General features: G+C 41.9%; 1 protein-coding gene across 1 annotated transcript in view; it reads right to left on the reverse strand.

Annotated features, from left to right (window-relative positions):
* ALOX5 (arachidonate 5-lipoxygenase) overlaps positions 1 to 26801 on the reverse strand; it is a 53830-nt gene that overhangs the window by 22185 nt on the left and 4844 nt on the right. The window contains exons 3-11 of the mRNA XM_019502108.1: positions 24758 to 24839; positions 21221 to 21343; positions 14923 to 15029; positions 11144 to 11316; positions 8887 to 9033; positions 8599 to 8802; positions 8180 to 8266; positions 6421 to 6599; positions 338 to 459 (exon numbers count right to left, since the gene is read on the reverse strand). Coding sequence (XP_019357653.1) covers positions 338 to 459; positions 6421 to 6599; positions 8180 to 8266; positions 8599 to 8802; positions 8887 to 9033; positions 11144 to 11316; positions 14923 to 15029; positions 21221 to 21343; positions 24758 to 24839 — 1224 coding nt within the window. The remainder of the gene's footprint in view (positions 1 to 337; positions 460 to 6420; positions 6600 to 8179; positions 8267 to 8598; positions 8803 to 8886; positions 9034 to 11143; positions 11317 to 14922; positions 15030 to 21220; positions 21344 to 24757; positions 24840 to 26801) is intronic.

Raw genomic sequence — 26801 nt, forward strand, 5'->3', positions numbered from 1 at the left:
GTTGTCCTGGAGGTCACTCATTAAAATAGTCCCTGTCCCATGGAGCTGACAATATTAACAGACAAGATAATGAAAGGTATGCCACCCCATTGTACAGATACGGGCCTGAGGTACAGAGAGATCATAGGTGTTGACCTGAATCATGCAGGAGATCTGGGGTAGAGGGAAGAACCAAGGCTCATTCTTTTGAGTCCCAGTCCAGAGACTCACCCACAAGACTGTCTCTCCCAGAAGCACAAAGGAAATCTCCAACAGTTCAAGACTTGCTGTGCAAGTGGCTTTGAATGGTGGCTGGCACCAGAGAAAATGCAGCCCTTGCTTGGCGAATGCCTCTCACCTGAAGTTTTGTTGCCTTTCATTCCATAGACATAGACATCCTTGATGAAGGCTTGCAGCTCCACATCTTCACTCACCACCTCATCACTCTCATAGTAGATGCCAATCACCTCCTCTACAAAGCTTCAGTTACAGCAAAACAAAGAAAAAAAGTAGGGCAGGTAGGGGGGAAAAAGGAACCCAGGTTATTTCTTGGTGACCTTTTGCTGCAACATCTCAGAGTGCATACAGACCATCACACACAATGGCAGACGTGGCAGCAACCTTCAGGACAGGAGGGATTTGAAAGAGCACAGGATAGTCTCTGGTAGCAGCATGACTTAGCTGGGGAGTCATATCACTAGCCCTGGTTCATTTGCAACTATCAACTGCAAGCTTTTCACCTCTGACCTGATGCCACTCAACCTCCTCTTCCTTGACCACCTTATCCATTTCCTTTACTGTCCTCAGTCAAGTGTTTCTTTCCTTCCTCTTTGAGGTTTTCTTTCTGCCTAGATCTCTGCCCTTGTTTCTTAATGCTATTTTCACCTTGTCTCAGCTCCCCTTTGTATCCCTCTCTTTGTTTCTTTTCCTGGCCTGGCCCCTATGATTAGAGCTCTTTCCTATCTTGGTGCTCAACAAGAGCTTCATCACATGAGGAATCCTTCTTTTCCCTCAAATTCTCTCTCTCTGCAGAGGCTACCAAGGCTAATTCACCCAGGAGAAGTTCCCTATGGCAGTGTTTTCAAACTTTTTTGGTGGTGTAACCCTTTATCTGCAAAGTACAGATGTTCATGCCCCCTTCCACAGTGCATCTCTAATGACAGGTGCCAACACCAATGTCTACGTGCTCACTGTGCATTGACCAATCAGAAGCCCCAGTGCTGCTATTAAAATTTAGACATGTATCCCTAGATGAAGCACCACCATCCCACTTGCCCTGCCCCAGATCAATATCTGTGCCCCAAAGCTATACCATTTAACTACAGAAAGAGCGGTAGAGATGGAAGCATTTGTTCTGTCCACGTAACGCAGATCCAGAGCACCCTAGTTTTAAGAGGTTCAGAGGGAATAGGCACCTTTATGACAAATGGGTCAAAGATCAGTGGCTGCTTGCAGATGTTAAAAAGACCCAAAAAAGTGTTTTACTGGAAACAGCAGCACATTACTTCAACCTCACTCTGCAGCGTCTATATAGATCACACACTTTAGTGGGGCTCTTTGGTGCTTTATCTGAAGCTGAGTCAATCAGCTATTAAATAAAGCACCAAAAAAGCCCCACTAAAGTGCCTGATGTATGCAGGCATTGGATGATCCAGGTCCAACTAGGATACTGCTACTTCTGGACATGCGCTGGGCTCAGTGTGGGAATGTGCCAAGTTTAATTTAAAGTGCCATTTTTTTTAACATTTGCAAGCAGCCAGTGTCACAAACACTCTAAAATGTACAATTTATAGAACTCAGCAGCTGAACTATCCATTAGTGAAAGATGTCTCACTGAGGGATGAAGTCTGACCCCCACCCTCTGGCCACTTACAAACAGTCCCACAGCCCCCTGAACAGGATGGATTTAAAAAATCAGATTTCTTCATTTAAATTATAATTAGAGCTCTCTTTTTAAAAATAAATTATCTTAAAATAAAATATTAATTTAATACAGCACTGGTTAAGGTATAAATTGAGTATAATTTATTAAAATAATTTAAATAAAATAATTGCCAAGTCAGTGAGCCTCTCCTAAAAACTCTGGAGTAAAAGGCTGATTTTCTTCCATATAAAAATGAGGGGGGCACAACATCTAACTTTTGAGAAAAAGGTTCAAGAATATGGCACAAAAATTATGTACGGATACTTGACTGTACAAGGGATGTGAGGTCTGTACTACTGGATGCAAAGGGTCAGCAGAGTCATAGCAGGTGTTGGAACCTATTGCTGCAAATGTAGCAAAAATGAGAAGAAATTTGGAAGAAGATTTTGAAGCAAACCTGAAACTTATAATTTATGGGTGCAGTGCTCATTTGATGCATCTTTTAGCCCAAGATTTAAGTACTCCAGAAATAAAGGAAAATGTTATTGAAAAGACTTCCTTAACGAGCAGTTTGCTTCAACTTCGTTGAAGAGAACTGGGAGATCCAAGCTAATTCTCCCCAAAGATGTATGATGAAATTCAGTGGTTGACTGCATTGAACTATTTACTAAGAACCGGTCTATTCTGATGATCATCTGTGGAGAAAAGCATGACGGAACTGAAGGAAGTATCACAGCTAGAATAGTCAACATTGGACTGAAGAGAAATGCAGAAGATGTGCCAAATACATTACAGGCCATTTCCATAGCCTCGGGGACACTACAGAAGGATTGCTGCTGTATTGTGGAAGCTGTTCAAATTTGGAAAGAACTTCAAGAAGTATTAAAGAAAGAAACACCCAACATCAAAGTTAAATTGCAGGCAGTAAAGAAGTGGATGAATCAAATACTTACTCCACCTTATTTTCCTACCAATATTCTTAACACAAAGTACCAGGGAAGATGCCTAACTGCCAAAGAGGAAAATGCTGCTATGACATGGGCATCTACTAATCACCCATCAGTCATGCTAATCATAAATAATTTCAGAGCTGGAGGTAAACCATTTAAGCAGCACAAGCTTGCTAAGGCTGTTTTTAAAAAAGTCCCACCAGTGAACTGGTGAAAGTCACTAGCAAAGCACCTGGAACCAGAGTTTGTTGAAGTGCTAAACCACATTTTGCCACCAGTAGTCTCTTCAGAAAGAATATTTTCTTCATTTGTACTTGTTCATTCAGAAATGAGAAATCTATTGGAAGTTGAAAAAGGAAGAAAGCTTTTTTCCTCTTCTAGTCTATGAATAAAAAGGGGAAGGGGAAGGGGAAGGGCGTGGGGGGAAGATGAGATTTATGAGTTTTAAAACTAGGAAAAAGGGGGTATTTTTGTCAAAAAAGGGGGTAAAATTATTCAAAACAAACTAGGTAAAAAATGACTGGGCTCATTTTAAAGATAATTAAGCAAGTAGGAACTTAAGCTCAAATAACCTAGGAATTTTAGAAAAAATTCCCTGGCCTGATATAATTGGTTTCATTCGCTAACCACACAGTTCATACTTGTAATACTATAAGAGTTAATGCTAGTGTTTAAAACATTAGTTAGTTGTAAATGTTCACCATGTTCTGATAAAAAGTTTCTGTATTCAAAATAGTACAGTTTTGTTTAATAAATTTGAAATGATTGTTTTGTGTGTTTAATTAAATTCAAGTTGCCACCTTAACGCAGCTTGATACAAATATGAGCAAAAGGTTAATCATCTATCAAATAAGAAATGTATATTTAACCATTTTATAGCATACTAAAATGAATGATTTCTAACGATCCAAATATGTTAAGCTATATATGTTTGCATACCTAGGAATCATATGTACAAAATCTACTGTAAAAGCTGTATTTAGTTGTAAATCAACATGTTTTAATTGTTATATCAACCAATGATAATACACTTTTCTTTAGAAAACAACAACAAAATGCAATGGGAAAATTGGTCAAAAATGATTATTTAAATTGGGCTTTTGGGCTTGTTGGTTTAAATCATTATTTAAATTAACCTGGTTTAAATCAATCCACCCTGACCCTGAATTTATAATACAGAGTACAAGTGCTACTCTGTATTCATAAAGATATCAGATCCAAATAGGCAAGATAATAGGGCTATGCAAGGCTTTGGACAGAGCTTCAGATCCAGAGAAGCTTCCCACGCTTTGGGGTCCGAAGCAGCATGTCCGAGTCGAAGCGCCTCGGAGATCCGGCCAAAGGGTATAATGGGGAACCAATAAAATATCTATAACTTTGGGGAGAGGGGATTATCCAATTTGGATGAAATTTTCAGAGGTGGTAGATTCTGCAGAGAGCATTAAGCTTGCAAGGTTTCAAGAAGATCGATGCAGGGGTTTGGGGGGAACTGCACCCCAAATTCCTGAAAGCAAAACTCATGTCACGTCTGGGCGTTACAACATAGGGAGATGAAAACTGCAGGGGTGGTAGCCTATGCTGCGGCTACAAAGCTTGCCAAGTTTCAAGAAGATTGGTGCAGGGTTTTGGAGGGAACTACACCCCAAATTCTTGGGGCATGGGAGACTACTGCAGGCCTGGCTGCTACACTACTGTGTTACCAGTTACCAATCAATCATGACTCACTCAGGGACCAGCTCAATACACAGGACCTAGCTAATGTAGCCAGTTAATTGCCATCAATTAGCACCTACAAAACCAGGGTAAGGAGAGGAAAGAATCAATACAGACAATCAACTGCCCCAAGGCAGTCAGTCCCACAAGCACCTATGACATGAGTTTTGTCTGTCAGCAGCTAGAGGTGCAGGGCCCCCAAAACCCCCTGCACTGATCTCCTCGACAGCTGGCAGGCGTCGTGACCTCAGCAGGAGCCACCACCCCTGCCTGCTGGGCCTTAACACACGCAGTGTCACCCATGGCACCAGTTTTGCTTGTCTGCAGCTTGAGGTGCAATTCCCCCCAAACCCCTGCACCGATCTTCTTGAAACTTGGCAGGCTTTGTGGCCTCAATAAGAGCTACATCCCCTGCAGTTTTGACCCCCCTGTGGTGTAACACATAGACATGACAGGAGTTTTGCTTTCAAGAATTTGGGGTACAGTTCCCCCCAAACCCCTGCACCGATCTTCTTGAAACTTGACAGGTTTCATGCTACCATCCCTGCAAGTTTAATCTAAATTGGTCAAAAAACAACAAAGTTATAGATATTTCATTGATTCCCCATTATACCCTATGGCCGGATCACCAAGGCAGCTCCTAAGCTTCGGAGCTGCTTCGGCCGGATCGAGGTGGAAACCCAGACCGGAGGTCCAGATCGGATCCCTGGCATCCAAAGCGGCCAGTTCTGAAGCCGGATTGAGTAGCTGCCTACTCGCACAGGCCTACAAGATAACACAGGAAGGGTGAGAAGGGAAAGGAACAGTATAGAGACAGAGAGAGTGCATTGAAAAAAACAGCCACAAGGAAGACGTGACTTCCTTTTCTTTCAGGTGAATTCCAGCAATTCTGGGAAATATACAGAGAGAAACCATGGCTGATGGGAGATAGCAAAAACCAGAGCTGGGCATGGAAGATAGCAGTGTGACAGAGTTTCTAAATATTGTTGATAAACACTGATACTTTTCACTTACAAAGGCATGCCCTTTACTGAATTCACTTTTTAAAAGGCCATGTGATCAGAGATACCAATATGCTTTTAAAGTTACTGCACTAATTAACACACACACACACACACACACACACACACACACACACACACACTTTTAGGAAAATACTCATTTTGTCTACACATGGCCAAAGGGAAGAGCCATGTGGTGAATCCATCAGTTTTGAGAATGTGATTCAGCCTTCAAAAATACTGCCTACAGAAGGGCACCTTTTAACTCAATAATCTGTCCTGCCCAGGGTCAGAATCACTGGTGTCCCTCACAAACCTCAGGCCTTTCTAGCTTGCAGCACTTCAGCATATACTGAGTTTTAAGCCAGTGTAAACTCCTGTGGGTACACACCAATTCATGAAGAATGGATTAATTCAATGGAACTGAAACCTTATTTGTTTAAACCAGAAGAGAGGCTCCACAAGATTTCCTTTGGGTTTTGAGTACAGTTCTCTCCTGAGGACAAGGTTTATATTCTTACTTCCAAAAGCTCTGCAGAGGTAATATCTTTGGGAGCAGGAGCTTGGTTCTCTTCTGGCTTGTACATTGATGACAGAATTGTTAAGTTCTCACAGGGTCTATTTGCATCCACATTTAACCCTGTCAGGTCTTACTAAAGAGCACATGATTGCTCAAGTGCTCCAAGGGTACAGTTCAAGCCCTGCTCTAGCCTAGCGCCAAATGCAGTTCCCAGCAGTAATGGGCACCTGGTCCTTTAGGAAGGGGAGTCAAAGACAGATGGATATGATGCCAGCCACACCATTTTCTTATGGTGCTATTGGCTAAGAAAGCAGTATACCTTAACCGCATTGGGCCAGGAGGCTCAAGTGGATCTTTGTTAGAGTTCAGTCACCAACATATACATTCTCCTACCTCCTTATGGCTTCCCAAACTTTGATGCCATCATCCCGGTAAAAGTAATAGGGAATATCCTCCTGGCTATCCATCCCTTTGGCTTTGATTGCCTCTGGGAAGCAGAGAGAATTATAGGTAAGCTCCTTCATTGCTCGCTGCACCATTTGCACGTGTCCACCTCCTCCCGTGGCATTTGCCTGAGATACGGAAAACAGAAGTATTAAATGAAGGAGGCTGCTATGATCTCATAATCTGGCTTTCCAGATCCCCAGCTGAAGGTATGCCAGCAGACCACCACCCACATCATTCTAGAAGAAGCCACTATTTCTGCACAAATAGTTTTGAAATAACCAAATCAAGTGACACTGGGCACTTGGTTTTGGATCTTCACACACCCATTTTAAGGATTACCTTGTTTTTCCTAGATATATTTTTCCCCATTTATGCATTCCCCTAATAGTATGTTACATGTGCATCATGACAAGGATCCCAGAGCACTAACTGTCCTTAGGACTTTAACACAGTCACTTCTGAGGTAGAACTTGTTAGTTGCTTAACAGTGTATAGTAAAGCTACAAAAACATTTAGGTGAAGAAGGATACTGCATCAAATTCTGAAGTGGTTTAGACAAGAAGCATGCAATTACCCAGGACTGGGATTGGGCTCAAGGCAAGTGCATTAGAATTTCTTTTTCTATGAAATATGGTATCAAATCTTCTGTAAAAAGAAGTAGTAAGGGCTTCTGCTTATCCATGGCAAGCTGTTTACTTTGTGAAATGTGACATTAATACAGCTCACAGTAGAAAGGCTCTTTGCTGGAACAGCAACAGAACCAGCATTCATCAACATAAAGCTGTAGATCTTCCGTTCATTGCAACCAAAGGAAGTAGTGGTGAAGGTCTACGCATTGGATTGGTGGCCCACAGAAATTTATCTTGCTTTCATCATCCCCTTTTAGGAGGGTATCTAATGATACTTGGCTTATTTCCTTTTGTTATCAGAAACTGTGCTTCTCAGCCATGATCCTATCCTAATGCAAATAACACTTCAAAAATCCAGTAAAGCATTCTTTTAAGTAGTGTTTGGGCACATAGTTAACAAAACAATGTTATTATGCATCAGACACACAAGAACCGTAAGAAAAAATGTCCTAAGGCATCAAGTGATTAAGAGCCTAAGAGGCAGACAAGGTTCTTTGGGTAAATGTGATGTCTTTTATTAGATAAATTTAGATGTAGTTTGTCTAATAAAAGGTATCACAATTACCTAAAGAATTTTGTCTGCCAATGTCCTTAGACCAACACAGCTATACCCAACATCCTAGCAGCCTAAGATTAATTTTTCAAGTGACTTAAAACAAGCAGAATGTTGGTTCCCAAGTAATTCAGCCACTTTGGAAAATGTTACCCTATAACCTTGTAAATATACAATATATCACGCGCTTGGCTCTATCTACAAAAGGACATACATGACAATTGTAAAGATATACGCAAATGCACTTGTATATTATATAAACTGTGAATGCTTATTTCATAAAATCCAGGCAATTAATTGCATACTTGGTATTTGGCTACTACTGGTTTCCAGCAATTTTGAATTGGTGACTTAGAGAAGAAAGGCTTCATGCTGCCTGCGTGGGGCAGGTGCACATGAGTTTCACGTACTTAGAACACTTTGGCAGAACAAACGAAAAAAACAAAACAGTGCAAGACCCACAAAATCCCCAGAGTGATATGAAAAACAAAGAGGAGATGCAAAGCAGATGTATATGCCTCACCTTGTCAAAGAGACCACATTCACAGATGAGCTGCTCCCTGGCTTTGGTGTTGATAGCTATGGTGAACCGCATATGGGGCACCAGGAGCTGGGCAAGGGAAGAACAATGAGAAAGGAGTTCAGTTGGAGTCACCTTTTCTAACTTAACCTATTGGCAAATGGGTGTGAAGTTTAAAGACCTAAAAGAGGTCACCCTGACACCACAACACCTTGCCATGCAACCCAGTGCATTATCAATAGAACTGGTAGGTCTTTGCCTGGTTCGTCAGAACACGAGTGCTCAAAGAAAACAGAAAACTGGCTGAAAAGCTGCTAACTTCTGTATAAACTGACTCACAGCATCTAACACAGCTCCCCTCAAACCAAAGAGATTCCCTCTAATGCCCATGTTCACTTTCTCTCTTTAAAACAAGAGCTTGCCTTGAAGAAGGGATGCACAGAAGGCAGTTGCCGGAACATGGCTATGCTAAATACTTCAGAAACTAAGTGTGTCCGCAGGAGATGAGTCACAGTCTGATGCACGTGGAAATCAGAAGAGCGAACCCAAATTTTGGCCATTAACCAGTCATAGGTAGAATCTGAAGGGAGGAATATGGGATTGTCTGGTCCTGAAGCCTGACTGAGCTGAAAAGGTTAAAAAATACTTTTTTAGTATACTGCCCACAACAATATACAGATGCCCTTTAGAGGCTCAGACAACAAACCTACCTGGATTGCAATGGGGACAATTTTATTCTCCAGGTTTTTGTAAAGCAAGCAGATGGGTGCAGTCAAGTACTGTATTGTGCATGGGTCTGTTTTATTGGCATCAATTCCATCGAGCAGTTCATAGTCCACGATGAAAACATTCCCTTTCTGTTGAAAGTGAAAAGGAAGCAACATGTTTTGACACAGAGAGGAAAGAAAGGAAACCAGGAAACTAATGCACCAAACCAGTGATCCATCTAGTCCAGGATATAGGCTTTGCCAGTCTTCAATTTTAGAAGAAGGTGCAAGATCCCAGCCCCGCACTCCCCAGTATAGTCCATGATAGGATAAGTTTCTTCTAACCTCCTCAGCTAGAAGTTGGTTTATGCCCTGCAATAGTAAACTGGCAGATGGGCTTTTAGCTATATTCTGCTTTATATAGATGGACTATGTAAGCTGAAGCAGCTGGTTTGAGTCTGCAGAAACTAATATTGGTCACATCTACACATTCATGAATGCATCATAGTTACTGCACATTAAGCTTTGTGCTTGTATAATTCATAGTTTCAAAGTAGTTTGGGGTCAGAAGGGACCTGAACAGATCACCTAGTCTGAACCCCCGCCACTGGTAGGAGCACACACTGGGATCACATGACCCCAGACAGGTGTTAATCCAACCTCTTTTTGAATTTATCCAAGGTAGAAGCAAGGACCACTTCCCTAGGAAATTGGTTCCAGATCCTAGCCACCCTAACAGTGAAATAGTGCCTCCTAATCTCTAACCTGAACCTATTCTCCAGCAGCTTCTGGCCATTGTTCCTCATCACCCCAGGTGCTGCTGGGGGAAATAGGACCCTTCCTATTTGCTGCTGATCTCCCCTAACGAGCTTGTAGGCAGCCACCAAATCCCCCCTCAGCCTCCACTTGCTGAGGCTGAACAAGTTCAGGTCCCTCAGCCTTTCCTCATAGGGCCTACCCTGCTGCCCTCCAACCAAGAGGGTGGCCCTCCTCTGAACCCTCTCAAGGCAGGCCACATCCTTCTTAAAGTGCGGTGCCCAGAACTGGACACAGTACTCCAATTATGGCCTGACCAATGTCATGTATTACCTCTCTGGACTGGCTTGAGGTGCATCTTTGGATACAAAACAAGGTGCGGCTGGCTTTGCTGGCTGTGGTCTGGCATTGTCAGCTCATGCTCATCTTGGAGTCAATAATGACTCCAAAATCCCTTTCCACCTCTGTGCTCACATTGTTTTAATCAAGTACTAAATCAATATACAGTAACTGGCACTACTGAACAGTAACACCAGCACACACCTGTTTAGTGATGATACTGCACAGTAGCCTAACAATACTGTGCAGTAGTGTATTAGAACTGTTTTATGCTGTGACATGCTTCTAAGCAATATTATTTGACTACTGTGCATTTAGCATCTCATGTAGATGTGCCCACTGAATGTTTTAGCAAAAGAGTGGCCAGCCTTTCAAGACCTTCCATTATGATGTTGTGACACAAATTTCTTCACATCATACCATTGGTCAAGGAGAGACAACCTTCCTTTAAGAGTGAAAGTTAAAGCCTATCCACCTTCAATACTTTGCCACTAGGGCTCATCTCTTCTGATCTGGCAATGTGAAGGGGAGTAAAACTCCTCAGAGTAGGAATGGAGTTTGGCCAACCTGGCCCACTCAATCCTTTGCCCTTAGAGTGCTTTTTTTTTTTTTTTTTTTTTTTGCAATAGTGATATTTGTCTAATAGAAGCTGAATTTGGAACAACCTAACATACAAATGCTGAAATTTCTGCTAAGAGGTGAAAAAAAATCCAGCCAAGTAAATTAATGTTACCTTTACAAATTATGTGAGAAAAAGTATCCAAAATTCTGCTCGGGGCTAAGACAGGCATAACATTTACTCTAGCTAAAAAAAAAAAAAGTTGAAGATAGAGGGTAACTTTGCCAAATCTGGTGGAGAATTTACCCTTGAAGAATCAAGGGAAACCCACCTACACATCCACCCTGAGCCAGCTAAAATGACTATTTCTTGCTACCCTTCTGCCTTACAAAGAGATGCCGTCATAGCTTCCAACCCTGTGAATTACTCCTAGGTACCTTCATATTTATCAATTTCTGATGTCAGTATCATTTACACTGGAATATAAACTGTTGTAAATTACAGTAGGCATCTACATATCTGTCTACACTCTTAGATAGTACAATGATTGGAGCATTATGACTATGAAAAGAGAAAGAACAAGCCCAAAATCATTCAAGGCTGTACCTTTATTTCCTCTTCCAGAGTCAGGTTTCTCTCCAGGCTACATTCTACCATTTCTGTGGTAACTGGAAACTTTTTGGGTATCTCTGTACATCTCTTGATCATTACAGGATTGCAACCATTCAGGAACTGGTATCCAAACATAAAGTCTTCTTTCCAGTGCTGCATCACATATTCTGAAAAAGAAACAAAATGACAGCACTCTATAGGATGGGAGTTTGTGTGCATGGCCGCCTCAATGAGTGAATAAGGTGGTGTGAGGGGGTTCAGTATCTTTTTTTTTTTTTTTACAGCTTTGTGTAGTAGGGATTTTAAAATTTCTCTTACATGGATAATACATTCATAACTTTATTTCTAAGTTGCTGCGAATGTATTATTAAACAGCAACTGTATTCCTACACTGAGGCGCCAACATTTCAGGAGGGGTGAAGCAATTTTTAGGTACAGAAAGTCTGTCAAAGATTCAGGAACCTTTTCAATGAAGGTGGTTTATAAGGTACTTTGAGGAAGCAATCCCATTATATGCAGCAAAACATTGTAAGTGGTTTTAACAGCTTTACATGCTCCGTGTGGCATTGTTTAAGGTATTAAGGAGATAATTAAATGTGAAAATGAATAACATCCATTAGTGGAGATTATGGATTTACACTTAGATCAGATAAATACAACTAATAAAACATTACATTTAGTTACTTTTTGACTTTGTTGTTTCATAGTTTGTAGGGTCAGAAGAGACCTGAGCAGATCATCAAGTCCAACCCCCTGCCATGACAGGAAAGAGTACTGGGGTCAAACAAGCCACCTATTCTGAAGGCTGTTTGGCCAAACGCCTACCGGTACCAGAGATCAACTCGGAGGTGCTGAGCATCTCCACCGCAAAATACAGGGGGGCTTGGCAGTGGTCAGGGTAAGACTGGGTGATCCTGCCTCCCTGGAGTGGGGCGACCTGCTGAACTCAGTGCTGTTTCATTTGTGTAGCTTTATGTGTTTCCCACCGTTGCATTGTGTTGTTGATTTTATAATGTCACTTTGCCATTTCAGCCTATGACATTTGAAACAGGCAAATGCATTATCACATTTCAACAGGTTTGATCACAGTGAAAATCCAGTAGATGCCTTATAGCAGAGAAAAAGAAAAACCTGCTTTCCAGTAGTTCCTATTTTCAGCCAGGTCAGAACTTTTTCATGAAAGCTGCTGCTTTCTTCCCTATCTGAAAGCAGGAAGACAAGAGGCATATGGAAATATAGTGCTAAATGGAAAGTACTTTATCATAAGACCATCATTACACTCTAACACAATTAAAAGGTTAGGGATTTCTGTGAATTTATATTTGCACTATATTTGCAAATTACACAATGGGTTAGGTAGCTGTTCCTGAAGGCTATGCTGAGCGTGTCAATATTGCTCATCCTTGGGCAGAAACCATGGGATTGCAAAAGGAAAAGTAATCTGAACTGATCTTTTATTAGCTGCAATTCTGCCAACCCTGATGCGTAAACAGGTGAATAGTCACACTGATTTGGAAGTGATGTCCAAAGTTAAGAATTTGCAACTGTCTGCATTAAACGGAGGCCTATTTATCAGGACAGAAATGTTATCAGTTAAATTAGAATGGCTTACATCTGCAATTCATCTAATTGCACTTTGAAGAAATACTCTCATTACATGTATCAAATTATTGTAATCAGTTTTAACAGCTCTGCATGTCCTATGGGCCATTGTTTCAAGTCTTAGAGATCAAGAGGTACTTCTATTCTTGTTAAATTCCCTCTAGGCCCAACTAAAAATTTTACAGATTCAAGCAACTGATATTTATTAAAAAATCTTATCTAGCACATAAAGGAGATTTAGAAGAACACCAGCAGTTTCTCTGAATACCCTTTACATACCACTGTTTCAAGTAACAGCTAAATTTGCTGTAATTAATTAAAATGGATTAGAGAAAAAAGGGTTCTTCATCGGTTCTGTCAACTCTTTGTATAGAATCACTTTGTACTGAAACATGGGCCTGCCTGGCTCATTGCGCTTAGTCCCCTGTTATCACAGGCATCACATCAAACAGTCCCTATTTACTGAAGGTTGTTTCTCTCCTATGGTCTGGAGCAGGTTCCTGAGCTTATGTAGATTTCTCAAACAGCAGAAAAGGGAGAGAGGTTTTTAAAAAGAGATGACTATAACTGCGAAACCACAAAGATTGGTTGTGAGAAGACGTAGTAAATGAAACTAATTTTCAGTTATTTCTGGAAACCAACTAGTTTCTGGGTAATATCTACATATGTGTCATATTGAATGTAATAGTTTGAATTTTTGTAATAAATACCCATTAGCCAGTTTAGAAAAAAGGCAAGGTTCATCTTTTTATCTAGGGTTGTTGCTTGTTTTTGCCTACGTGGTGAATGTCTTGATTCTGAATTTTATCTTTAGAGGCCTTGCAGTGAACGTGCTGAATGTCTTGGGTTTTGAATTTTATCACTAGAAGCCTTTAACAAAGTTAACCTAAAAGCGACACTTAGGCAAACGCTCCAAGAGATCGAAACCTAGGGGCTTTTGGAAGGGGTTGGCAATAGGTCACAGCAGTAGTATGGAATATTTCCCAAGGAGACCCAGGAAAGGAATCTGTTGGGTAAAAGATCTGAGCCCAAATTCAGGAGTAGTGACAGGTTTGGATAGTAGGGGCCCAAAACAGCAACTCACCCAATAAAAACTGTAACCTACCATCCCAGTTTGGAAGTAATCTCACTTGCAGAACACTGAAGGAAGAATTGCAAGTGCAGGCTGGATCAGACTGATCCCCTGAACCACCCTCCCCGTGAACAAGAACTCCCGTGCATGCTGAAGCCGCAGAGCGCCCAAGTGGGACCGAAGGAAGGGGACTTGTTCCTATCACTGCTGAGACCAACCCTAAAACCATAACTAAAGAATGAAAGTATCCTTGGGGATTTGGTTTCTTGGAATTCTAGGATTGTAAGTATACCACGAGAAATTACCTTTACTTGTAATTGTAGTTGTTTTTGTAATACTAATTCTTATAGCGTTGTTTTGGAAGGAAGTGTGTTTGGAGCATTGTTTCTAATATACGTAGTTACTGTGTTTTTAATGTTTGTGGTTTTTCTTAAAGCTAAGAAATGTTATATGCGTAGCGAGGAATTTTAAAATAAAATTGTGGTGTATGAATTAAGTGTGCAATCATTGTGAAATTGTGCAAGCAACCAAATACTCCCCCAGCCAGGCACATCAAACAAATCAGTAAATTGTGTGGGATCTTTCTCTATTCCATAACCCACTAGAGACAATATGTACCAACATGACTGAGAAGCCTAAGACCCATGAATTTGCAAAGGGACTTAGGCTTCTAAATGAATACAGAGTTTTGAAAACGGTGGCTTATGTCAGATTTTCAGGCCTATGTTATGCAGGAAGTCAGGGTAGAAGATTATAACTGTCCCTGCTGCCGTTAAAGTCTATAAACTTGAAGAGCAACATTTGCAAAGTGCCTAATGGTGCCAGATCATGAAAACATACAAATAATGGGATTTTTTAAAACATCTAAGTACGTTGGAAAAATTTTGAAAATCAAATCCAATCATCTAGTTAAGTATCTAGGCTTTTTAGGTGCTTTTGAAAATCTCATTAGGCATGTATCCAAGGCATGGAAGGGGTAGCTGTGTCAGGCCAGAATTGCTTAGGAGCTCAAGGCTAGCCATTTCCACCCCACCCAGTACTTAGATGGTAAATGAATGATAAGTTATTCTATGAAGCAAACATGACCAGATAAACCCACCAGAGATTGTATTGCTGATTCGGACAAAGATCTTCTCAAAATCTGCAAAGTCACTCCAGGATGATTGGAACATGTGCATGAAGCGATTGACATACAGATTCTCCATCCTGTAGAAAAAACAAAGTGCTAAAAAAGGGAAATCATATTTTGCTTTCTCAGCAGCTCCTCTAAACACTTCACCTCCTGTGACCAATAGTAAACTTCCTGTGACAGAATGCGTGAGATTATTCAGCCAATAGATTGTACCTTTGCACAGTGTACCGGAAGGGACCTGGCTGGATGATCAAGTTCTGTCCCCAGTACCACGTTAGACAATCTGACACACAAACTTTCCAAGCTCCATTCTGTCGAGATGTCCTTGGGTTAAAAATGTTGTAAGAGCTAGGAATTACTATTAAAAACACTTGTGTTGGGAGTATTCTGGGGCTCATTGCTAGCGTGAGGGAGCGCTGGTAGAACTAACAAAAACACCCCCTTGTAGAGAAGATTTAATTTATGCAAGATAGTTATATGGTCCCATTCCCACAGTATCAGAGGACTGCAGAGCTCTTAATGTATTTATCCTTTCAATCCAAAGTAGATAGGGAGTGTTATTAGCCTCATTCTACAGGAGGAAAATGGAGGTTAAGTAACCTGTCTCAGGTCACATTGGTAACTTGTATTAGAGCAAAGGCATGAATCAGGTTCCCTAAGTCTTAGCCCTCTGTGTTAGGCCAGCCTTCTCGTCTTAGAACCTGGGCCAGACTCATCTCCATGTCAGCAATGCAAGGTTCCCCGCAGTGCTCTGGCCATGACCTTGAGGCACTGGGTTCAGGGAACCTATTATGGATGAAGAGTAGTTCACTCAGGCAAATTCAATACTTGGCTTCCTAGATGAGACTCCCAAGCAGGACACTGATTGTAGAGTAGATTTTTATGTAGTGTCCAACTGTCCTCTGGGGAATTATATTGACATGAAAATCACACTCATTCTTCATAGGTACATACAACATCAAAACCTTGCGTGTCTGGGCCCCAAGTGATCGCTGGAGGAGCCCAAATGGATCTTGCCCCCTCCCAGGTCACACAGCAGATCATTATGTATTTTTCTGCTAGCCACTTCTTTCCTGTATTATTACTTTCCCCTCCCAAACCTCACATTTCTCACTTTCACCTGCCTGTTGCACTTGCAGACTAAGAGCACCCCCATACAGGGACTGTCTCCAGGTATTAGGGCTCTGGGAAGCTTTGGGTGGTGATTTGATTCAGAGGAGATTTGGTCTGATTCTGTCTCCAGATCGAATCAGGGAACCATTTAAAAGGTCCAAATCAATTCAAAGCTCTCTGAATCTTTGGAAAAGATTCGAAGTTTCGATGATTCAGACAGTCCCTCATGGCTGCAGCAGGGAGCTGCAGCTGGACTCAGAGCCAGTAAGTAGGGGTGGGGGAGGGGGGCTGGGACCATGGGGGAACCCCTAACAGGCCCCATCCCCTGCCTACTCCCTCACCCCCCTTTTCAAAATCCTAGATCTGCCTATGGGACAGAGGAGGGGATAATGTTGGGAGTGAAATCTCTGAGAGCTTTACTGAAATATCCAATAACATATACAGAAAGGTCAATGGTCAAACCAGACAAGGGCCAGACTGGTAAACTGCATTAATGACCAGATAAAAAAAAAAGTGGAAGATGAAAACATAGTGTTACGGATGAGGATGAGACAGAACGGGGAGATAATCAGGACTTTGGAGCTTTCCACTATTTTCAGTAGGTGGCTGAATATACTTTAATATTCCACTACATTTAACTGGAAACTCAGAAACCAAATAATCTGACTAAAGACTAAGAGTCTGTCTGGACTTGGAGTCAGAAATGTCTGAGTTCTAATTACACTGTGGACAGAAATTTCTCTAGTTTGGGTCAAGTTATTCACCTCCCTGTACCTCGACTTATGCTCCTCTATGGGGATAATACTGGCCCATCCCACAGGAGTGTGACTAGCTGTTAGTAAAGCACTGCTTAGAGACAAACCTCAAACATTATTAAAAATCCAAGGAGACTGGAATAGATTCAAATGAAAAAGAGGCTTTGCCTGGGCACTCCTAGTTTGCTGAGCTAATGTTTGCAGATAACATTAAGAGGAAAGGGGTAGGTAGCGGTCAAGAAAGAGCTGAGAAGTCAACAGGAATATATGGAACAAAATCTTGCAGGAAAGAGCAAGGGGTATCAGTGAGCAATCCTTTCCAAGAGGGCCCTAGAATATGGGGGCAACAATAAAAGGTGCTTGGTGGTACCAAGAGGGGAATTCTTCATGAATCTGGGGGGAACTGACCCTAAGCCAGACAGATATGAAATGTTTCATTTGTTGTCAGATCAGTAGCAACATCAGGACCAAGTACAGACATTACACGTTTACTGGTGTAAGCCATCAGAAATTGGTCTATACCTGTAACAGAACAGAAGTTAGGCACACAGAATAAAAAATAGTTTAAAAATGATGGAACCCAGCCTAAGATTTGCCGACCTCACACCAAAGTGTGAATGTGTGTTTTGTTCACTACCAATATAAACTACACTGTGTATAGAAAACCACGTAACTTAGACTGATTCTGTCTCTGGCTTTTTTAAGGTCTGTATCTAGCCCAGATGAAGCAGTAAGTAGTATATAGCAATGTAATATAGTGTGCTATGGAGTAGGGCTAGTACAATTGCACACTCAGAAAGATATCTGATCATTGTCTTCAGAGACCAAGAAGTATCATACCCTAGGGAAGAACATTTTCTGAGCATCAAGAATGGAAAATGTGCCAGGTAATAGGAAGGGGTGCTTCCCCAGAAGTTCATCAGATGGGAAAGTTTTTTAAAAAAGCAAGAGGGAAAGCAGAAATACAAATAAAACAATGAACACTTGCTTGGCTCTGAATTACTGCTCGGGATTTATCTGTGTAATGAGAAGCCAGACAAGCTAGCTTTATGTGAGAGAACTGTCAGCAGGTGCTTGGGATCACCACTTCTCTGGGACTGAATTCAAGCAAATCAAGACAAACTGAACTCTTCATGGCCATTCCCCTTCTGAGCCTATGGTGCTTATGTGACTCTTACCTCAATCAAACCAAGCAAGAGACTTAAGATCTACTCAACCCCACATATGCTGGATCTCAGACTTGCTGTTGCTTTAGCAAAGTGAGAGTCATGCATGCAAGCATGTCCAGCCACTCAAAAGTCAACTCTTAAGAAAGAAAACCACAATGCTTCCTTCTCTTTTATTAATTCTGTAAAAGACTCAGAACGAAACCATTCTCCATTCAGCAATTCAGGCATTTCATCAGAGCCTTGCCACACACTAGAAAAAAAAACAAGGTAGAGACAGCAAAAATGCATGATATCTGTACATCTATGCCATTGGCTCAGCATAGCCATACACTCTAGGCATCTGCAACAGGGAGTCTAGGGTAAGGATTTGGGCTTTCCAAACACTCTAGATGAACCTTAGCCCAACAAAGTGAGCTCAAGAAAACAGATTACTGTTGGTATAGGCCAGGAGCGGCCAACCCATGGCACACAAGCCACAAGTGGCATGGGCAGCTTCTGTGCAACATGCAAGCCCCAGATACCCAGTAAAGGGAGATGCTGGAACAGAGGCAGAAGGGCTTGAGCCTCTGGCCAGGCAGAATGGAGCAGGAGAAGGTGCCCATTGTCACTACCAAGAGCCAGGTTAACCCCTCCCTGGCTACTGCCAAATTAAAAAGGCTTGGGATCCTCCATCCCCATATAAGACCGTGGTGGTTACAGGGCCAGGAAAGGGTTGGGAGTGACTTTCCTTCTTGCAGGATCTTCCCACTCTACTCTATTCCACTTTGTATGGCTCAAGGCTCAAGCCCCCCTGCCTCCACTCCAGCACGCTAGGGAGCTAATTCTATCGAGCATGGCTTTGGAGGCAAACATCAGAGCAACACTCAGGAGGGGAGTGGGGTTTAATTTGTGGCACACCTAGCAAAACAGGTTGACTACCACTCATGAAGGCAACCTCCCACTGTATTCTCCTGCATTTGAGTTCACTTCTAAATGTCCCAAGCAATGAGGAATACATCACAACCCTTCTCCACAAGCTTGTACATCTCCACTTGGATCAGGTTCACTCCCATTATTCCCAGTTATACCTTAACAGTATATCTCCACCTCTGCACTCTCATCATCACCACCACACCCAGCAGGAACACTGACCCCATGGGGTTTCTACTTCTGGGTACCATTTAATTCCAAAGGTAAAACCCTAGCCTTCAAACATCGTGGTTTATTTCTTATATGAAAATATAAGATAACTGGTAAATAAATAAATGAAGGCCACTACATTTATCTCAGCTGCAATCTAAACTTTTTTTAATCTTAGGCATCCAAAATATTTGTCTAGTTCCTCTCCCCTTCATGCCAGGAAGGAAGCCCTGCCCTGCTGTCCAGTTACTTTACTTAAAAGAGCTCTTGTAACACACTACTTCTTGAGAATGTCCACCAGAAAGCTAAAATAAGTTTGGGTTCCTATTAAGATGGGAAACTCCCTTCTTGAGAGCACAGAGGCAGAAAGGGATCTTGGAGTCATTATTGACTCCGAGATGAACATGGGCCTACAATGCGAGGTCATGGTTGGCAGGGCTAACCGCACCTTGTCGTGCATCCACAGGTGCATCTCTAGGTGGGACAAGGAGGTGATCCTCCCCCTCTATGCAACACTGGTCAGGCCACAGCTGGAGTACTGTGTCCAGTTCTGGGCGCCGCACTTCAAGAGGGATGTGGACAACATTGAGAGGGTCCAGAGGAGGCTACCCGCATGATCCGGGGACTACAGGGCAGACCCTACAATGAGAGATTGCGGGACCTGAACCTGTTCAGCCTTCACGAGAGAAGGCTGAGGCAGGACCTGGTGACTGTCTATAAACTCACTAGGGGGGACCAGAAGGGTTTGGGAGAGACCTTGTTTTCCCCTAGCACCCCCTGGCATAACAAGGAATAACGGCCACAAGTTGTTGGAGAGTAAGTTTAGATTACACATCCATAAGAACTACTTCATGGTCAGGACGGCTAGGATCTGGAACCAGCTTCCAAGGGAAGTGATGCTGTCTCCTACCCTAGGTGTCTTTAAGAGGAGGCTTGATGCCTACCTAGCTGGGATCATTTGAGCCCAGTTTTTTCTCCTGCCCTGGCAGGGGGTTGGACTTGAAGATCTATAAGGTCCCTTCCGACCCGACTTCTATAATTCTATGAAGTGGTGGCCTGTAAATATTGTCACTGACACCCCCTCCCCCTCTCATTCAAATGCTCTGCACATATCTTTTGCAAGACTTTAAATATCATGTCGCAAACACTATGACTGGCTATCATGTGTGGATGCTTGTGTTATAATGCCAAAGGCTCTGAAATGGGGCTCTTTAGTGTTGGGAAGCTGGACCCACATGCCTACAGCTGCTGGGAAAATATAGTGTCCTTCTTCATGAACACCCTAGAATGACTCACTGCTATTAGGATACAGCTTCTTCACTTATAATAACAGATGTATGTATTTGCTTTAAAACCCCTTTTTTAATGCAAAGTCTGCTTCCATTATGAGAAACAGTTCCTAGAAGGAAAAGAAAAAGGCGGGGAGGGATTAGAAGGGCTGAATGGGATGGACGCTCAAAAAACCTATGAAAATTTTCTTCCACAAAATATGCAATGGGAGTTTTATCTCCTTTTTGGTGCTGAAGGCCAAGTGTGAATTGCCATGAATCGTGGTTGTTACACCATTAAGAATTTTCAGCCAGAGCCTGGGATGTGGCATCCTGTCCCTAATTAGACTCTAGGACTGGTTTACCCCAAACAATGTCCATCATCTCCCAATCTGTCTCACTCCCCCTTCATGCTGTTAAAAAGATCCATACATTCTTCAGAGCAAACCAAAGGACTATGTTTCATGGAAGAAACAGCTGATATGAGCACTAATAGGTTAGCAAGAGATTCCATCTATCCACTTGCTTCATACAGGTCCTACTTTGGTATGTTTTAGGTGTTCCACATGGCACAACCAGCATAGCCTGGGCCCACCAGTCACTCTGTCTTCCAGATCCAAAGTTGGAATGATGCAAATTTTGAAATTAAAAACCCATATTAATTTTTTTCACCATATTTTCTCCTAGTATTTGAATAATGTAGGGCCATTTGATATATTGACATTGCAATGACAGTTCTCATTTTAAATTTAAAAAAGGAACCAAAAGCAAAGCATGACATTTTTCATTAGTTTCCCAATTAAATTTTTTAACCATTTCCAAGAGCCCCAAGAACACATACGCTTTGGAGTAGTTCAAAATGAAGTCAACTCCTTTCTCGTTGTCAAACTGGATGTCACGAGGCAAATCACTGTGAGAATGGGCATCAATGCTTAAGGGGAAGCCAGGATGCCATTCCTTCCATCTGGGCAGAGAAGTTTAAAAAAAAAAAAAAAAAGGAGTCACGGTAATAACATAAATAAACTGTACAGTTCTGTCTACTTCTGTGAATTGTATGACTCAGTACCATGGACAATGCTTGCAGTAGATTGGTTGGGAAAATGACAGTGACTTTCATAATAATTCCTTCCACCCTGAAAGATGCCAAAGACTTTTATAAGCACACTGTGCTTTCCTCACTACCCTGTATAGTGACTTACACCTGTGCTACAAGACATTAGCAGTCCCAATTTATAGAATCCTATATCTGCCACACACAAAGGTAAATGACTACACAAGATCAAGACTGTGGGATCAGCCCAGCCTGGCCTCCGTGGGAGTTTGTTCATTGCCACAGCTGGGACCTGGGCAGAGCAAGTAACTGGCAGCACCGGGCTCCCCACTGCAGAGCAAGTAACTCCAGCCCCCCTCGCAGCCTGTGTGTGTGTGTGTGCACACGCACACCCCTTGCCCCAGATTTCCATACCGCCATCACAGATTTTTTTTTTTTTTAACTTTTCTTTTTTTGTAAGTTTTGATGATTACCAACAGAAATATTTTTCCATTGGTCTGTGACTGCCTGGTGAAATCATTGCTTATCGATGTCTATCACTAACAATCAAATCCTGCCAAGCCTAGGTATAAGGCTCATTCACTCAACCCTAAAATGCAGCCATGACTGAGAAGGTCAGCTGTGATTTGGTCAACATGCAACATTTTATTAAATAATAGTTACAAATTTTACAAATAAGGAAACACATAAAATGGTTAGTAACATGTCCCAGGCTCTGCCTTGAAGTAAGTACATAGAAGCCCCTGACTTCCAATCCAATGTTCAGTGTACTAAATAGCATTGCCTCTCCAGTAGAACGATGAATAGAAGCACACCCAGCTGGAACCAGGGATATCATTTAGTGGGGTGTAAACTACCTGGGATGCAAGGGCAACCCTGCCTCCTGTTTTCACAAAAAGATTCACAGAATTTTTAACAGCTGAAAGCACTCAGACCTTCCAGAGGAAAGTGAACTTAAGTTAATAACCCTAGAGAAACAGCACTCCCTTAGCAATTCAGCCTCAGCCAAAGAGAAATGCTTCCTAATGGCAATGGGATTTGTTTATTGCTTTCCACAAAGCTTGATTTGTGGCATCAGTGTGAGGATTTTAAATTTCAACATGAAAGCAGGCAATTTCTGAAATACAAGAAAAATGTTTAAAAGATTCTGCCAGACTCTACTGCTGTGTTACATCTCTATTGAGATGCATCTCTATTGAGATCTATTGTTGTGTTACATCTATTGAGATCTATTGAGACTATTGTTGTGTTACATCTATTGAGATCTACATCTATTCTATTGTTGTGCTACATCTGCTGTTTCTACTTCCAAAAGGTAAACAGTCGTTTTCTTAGAATTCTAAAGGGATCTATATTTGCATCTCCTTTGCATACATAAATCAGCTTTTCTGCATCACTCCACCTATTAGTCTGTCCCATTAGTTTTTCTTTGTGGTTGGTTTCCCATTATTTTTAAGGAAGTCTTTGTCTGATTAAATAACATCTAGGACCTGTGTTTGGAACATTAATCCATCAGTTATAAAAAGTCACTCTCACCCCTACATTCATGGCAAATGATTTTGATGTGGAAGGGACACATCATTCTTCCAGTTTACCAAATGAAGACAGAATCCTAAAAGGAATTGGACAAAAAAACAGGGTGGAGGGGGTGGAAATTGCCTCTACTCCTTCTGGGTGAAGTTCAGCTCTGTGCTGAAGGTCAAAGACTACACCACTGAATTCCCCCAGCACCACTGGTATTCATAGTGGCACTGAGGCCCCCAATGCACATTACACTTAAAATGTGATTGACTGGTTAATCACATTTTAGTAGTGACCTGGCCACATACTTATTCAATTAATGGTGTGATAGAGCTAAGAATAAGAAACTAAGTTATTAAACAAAATATGTGGAATAATTTTGTCACTGGTTCCTATTGCATCTTTAATTGAATATGTGGTTAGTGATCCCAGCCTCCAGGGGACACTCCCACATGCTCCAGAGGCTGGGAGCACTGGTCAGCTGATCAGGGGTCCCAACTGGGGGAGCAGAGCTCCCCTGGATGGGAGTTCAAACTGATGAAGTGATTGAAGCTCTCAGCCACAAGCTCCTGTGGCTGAGTTCCTTCAGCTGACAGGGCCCCCAGCCGCAGGAGCAAAGATTGCCTGGACCCTGTACCAGCAGTATGGCATGATGGGATCTGATGCTCAATCCCACAATCATGCTTCTTGCCATTCATATGTTGTATGGCAGCTATCAATAGTTTAACAAACCTCTCAGAGGCCTTCTTCACATTGTCAAGATTCAACTACTCACTAGATGTGGAGTCAAGATTGAATTTTCAGGACAATTGGGCAAGGACCATCAGGTTTTTTTGTCTTCCCCTATAGGACTTCCTCTATGGGCATATAGGGTGTGTGCATTAACATGCGTTAGTTAATGTGCATTAAATCTAGTACCTCCATTGTGAGGTACTAGGAAAATGCACATTAGCCTGCCTTAATGTGCATTAACTAAAGAGCACGGTTTTTAAGTGATGCTTAATGTATATAACCTATTTTAGGGCTCATTAGCTAAATAGCAGTTTTTAGTGACATTTTAATGCACATTAAAATAAGCTAATGCACATTAAAGCATACATGTAGATGCTCCCATACTGTTTAAAATATCTGAGCATACTTTACTTAACAAATTCCATTTCACTGCACAGTTCCATGGCACTGACTTCCCTTGGCCTGTCCTGCTCTCTTCTTATGGCACATTGTAGTTTACTAAAGCTTGGGGGTTTTGTTTCTCAAGATCCTAAGCTTGTTGGGGTTAGGGGAAGGCTAGACAGAGCCTTTGTGGCTGTGCATGCAGGAGGGCTGGAATTAATGTTCCTGTGGAACGTTTTGGACTTGTCAATTACAGAGTTACCTGCGATGACGGGAGACTGGCCTCAATGACCTGAGCAGTCTCTTCTGGCCCTACATACCTCTGTTCCTAAGAAAGGCCTTACCTGAGATTGAAATGGCAACACTGGACTATGCCGACTCTCTGCACCAACAGTGGATTTACACCTTTAATTAATCCAGCCTCAGCAAAAGTTGTGTACAGCCAACAGGAGACAAGGATGAACAGACCCAGTTCAGCAAACTAAACACCATGATGTTGTCCTTCCCCTATGCTCTAATCCTGACCTCCAGGGGAATACAGTTTCGCTTCAAAGTTTGGCCTCACTGCCAAGACAGCCAACTTGTGACAGTCACCTCCATGGTTTTGTGCCACAAGCACTCAGCTGCCAGGAAGGGACTGAGGCATTCTCTGGGTGCACACACTGCAAAGCAGAGATGCGAAAAGATACTCACCGATACATTTTTTGCCGGTCTTCAAGCTCTCTGCGTCTATGCTGCTTGAGGATCTGGATCTTGTCATCCCGGGGCAGCTTTGCTGTGAAATGAAGAAGATGCACACTGTGCTGTGAGATCTCTTCATTGTCCACACCTTCAGGTGGGCTGTTTCCAGCCCTAGAGCTACACAAGATAGGAATGAACCACCCAGACTGTCCAGTCCAGATTCTGTGACTGCAGGCAATATAAGAAAAACTTTGTCCATACTAGCTTCTCTTGCACACCACAATCCCAAAGGTGTTTTGTGGTTGTGGTGTGCAAGAGAAGCCAGTATAGACAAATGTCTACAGTGTACCACTGAGAGAGAGCTGGGGAGACAAAGGCATCAACAATGCCTTGACTACTGTAACAGCAGGGTATTTGTCATGGTAGCACATGGTCAGATGATCCTAAAAAGTGGTCCAATGGTCCAAACCATCCAGATCCCTGCAAGACTACAATCAGTGAACACCAGCACACCCAAATCCAAATCCTTCCTCCAGCCACATTCAATGTATAAAGCTTTAGAGGAAGTGTGGGGTCAGTGGGAAGCTAAATAATGCATTCAAAGAGGAAAATATTCTTTTCTGCTGCAAGTGACAGAAGCCTTGAAGCAAGGGTTTCCCAAGCACCTCCCACATATATTAGCAACTCAAACAGTGATCAAATTTCCTTTTACTCCTGTCATGAGGATACCAAACATTCACAGACCTCATATCCCACACTTTGATTACTATTCCAGGAACATGCCTACCTTACTGTCTCTTCTATAAACTTACTAAGCCCCATATTAAAATAATTCAGTTTCCCTGTCTCCATTATTTTGTTCAGGAGACTGTTACAGAACTCACTTCTTTATTGTTAGAAACTTTCTAATTATTTTATAGTCTAAAACTTTTTGTGACCAGTTTTCACCCATTTAATTTTGTACCAATTTTGTCCTTTACTTCAAATAGCTCTTCTCTCTCCCTGATATCACCCCAAAATGTACTTACAAAAAGTAATCATATTCCATCTGAACCTGCATTTTGCTAACAAACTAGTCTCTCTTAAGATAAATTAAGATAAGATAAATTTTGCATTCTCTTAATCATTATAATTACCCTTCTCTGCACCTGCTCCATTTTAAACTAATTTTTGAATAAAGGTGACCTGAACTATGTACAGTATTCTAAATTAGGTCTAACCAGTGCCTTGCACAGTTATATGAATACTTCCCTGTTTCTGCTAAAAGTATCCCACAGAACACACCTTAAATTTGCATTAGCTTTTTTCACATCTGTTTCACATTTGCAGCTCCTGGTCATCCCACACGTAACCAATGTATTCCGCCACTTCCAGCCAGAGTCTAACTTATAGCAAAAGTTCTTTGTATCAGTCCTTAAGTGGCTTTGCACTTCATACCATTACTTTTATCCCATTTCTATTATTCCATTCACAAGATTATCTAATTTTTCCTGTATGATAATCTGTTCCTCCTCTGTATTGGCAGTATGTCCCAAATTTTGCCATCCACAAAGTCCATAAGGACACATTTAGTTCCTGAGCCAAGGTCACTAGTGAAAGTAGTAAACAGAATAGATCCTAAGACCAGTCCCTAAAGTTGCCTCTAATAACCTCTCTCTGATCAGATAATTGTCCTTTCACTGTAACTTGGTGTAGTCTCGCTTTTAGCCAGCTACTCATCTGCAGCTGAACTGAATATTTCCTGTGAAGTCCATTCTCAAATGCCTTGCTTAAATCTAGATAGATCAGATCTACTGCACAGTCCTTATACTGTTCCTTATAACTTCATAGGTAGTGTATCTGTGAATTGATTTTGCACGTCAGACACAAGTGGAGTTCTCTGCTTCAATGACAGCCTTTTTAAACATTCCCCATGGAAGAATGGTTCTAGAAAAAGGCAGCCTATCCTAGAATCACACTGTCTTTTATGGATCTGGAAGAACAATGGTAGGAGAATAAGGAAGAGAAGAATGAAAGAAAGGCTTCTTATCACTGATGGACTGATGCTCTGAACATG

The sequence above is a fragment of the Gavialis gangeticus genome, unplaced genomic scaffold (genome assembly GCF_001723915.1).
Source record: "Gavialis gangeticus isolate Ggan-Ray unplaced genomic scaffold, GavGan_comp1, whole genome shotgun sequence".
In the NCBI taxonomy this organism is placed as follows: Eukaryota; Metazoa; Chordata; order Crocodylia; family Gavialidae; genus Gavialis; species Gavialis gangeticus.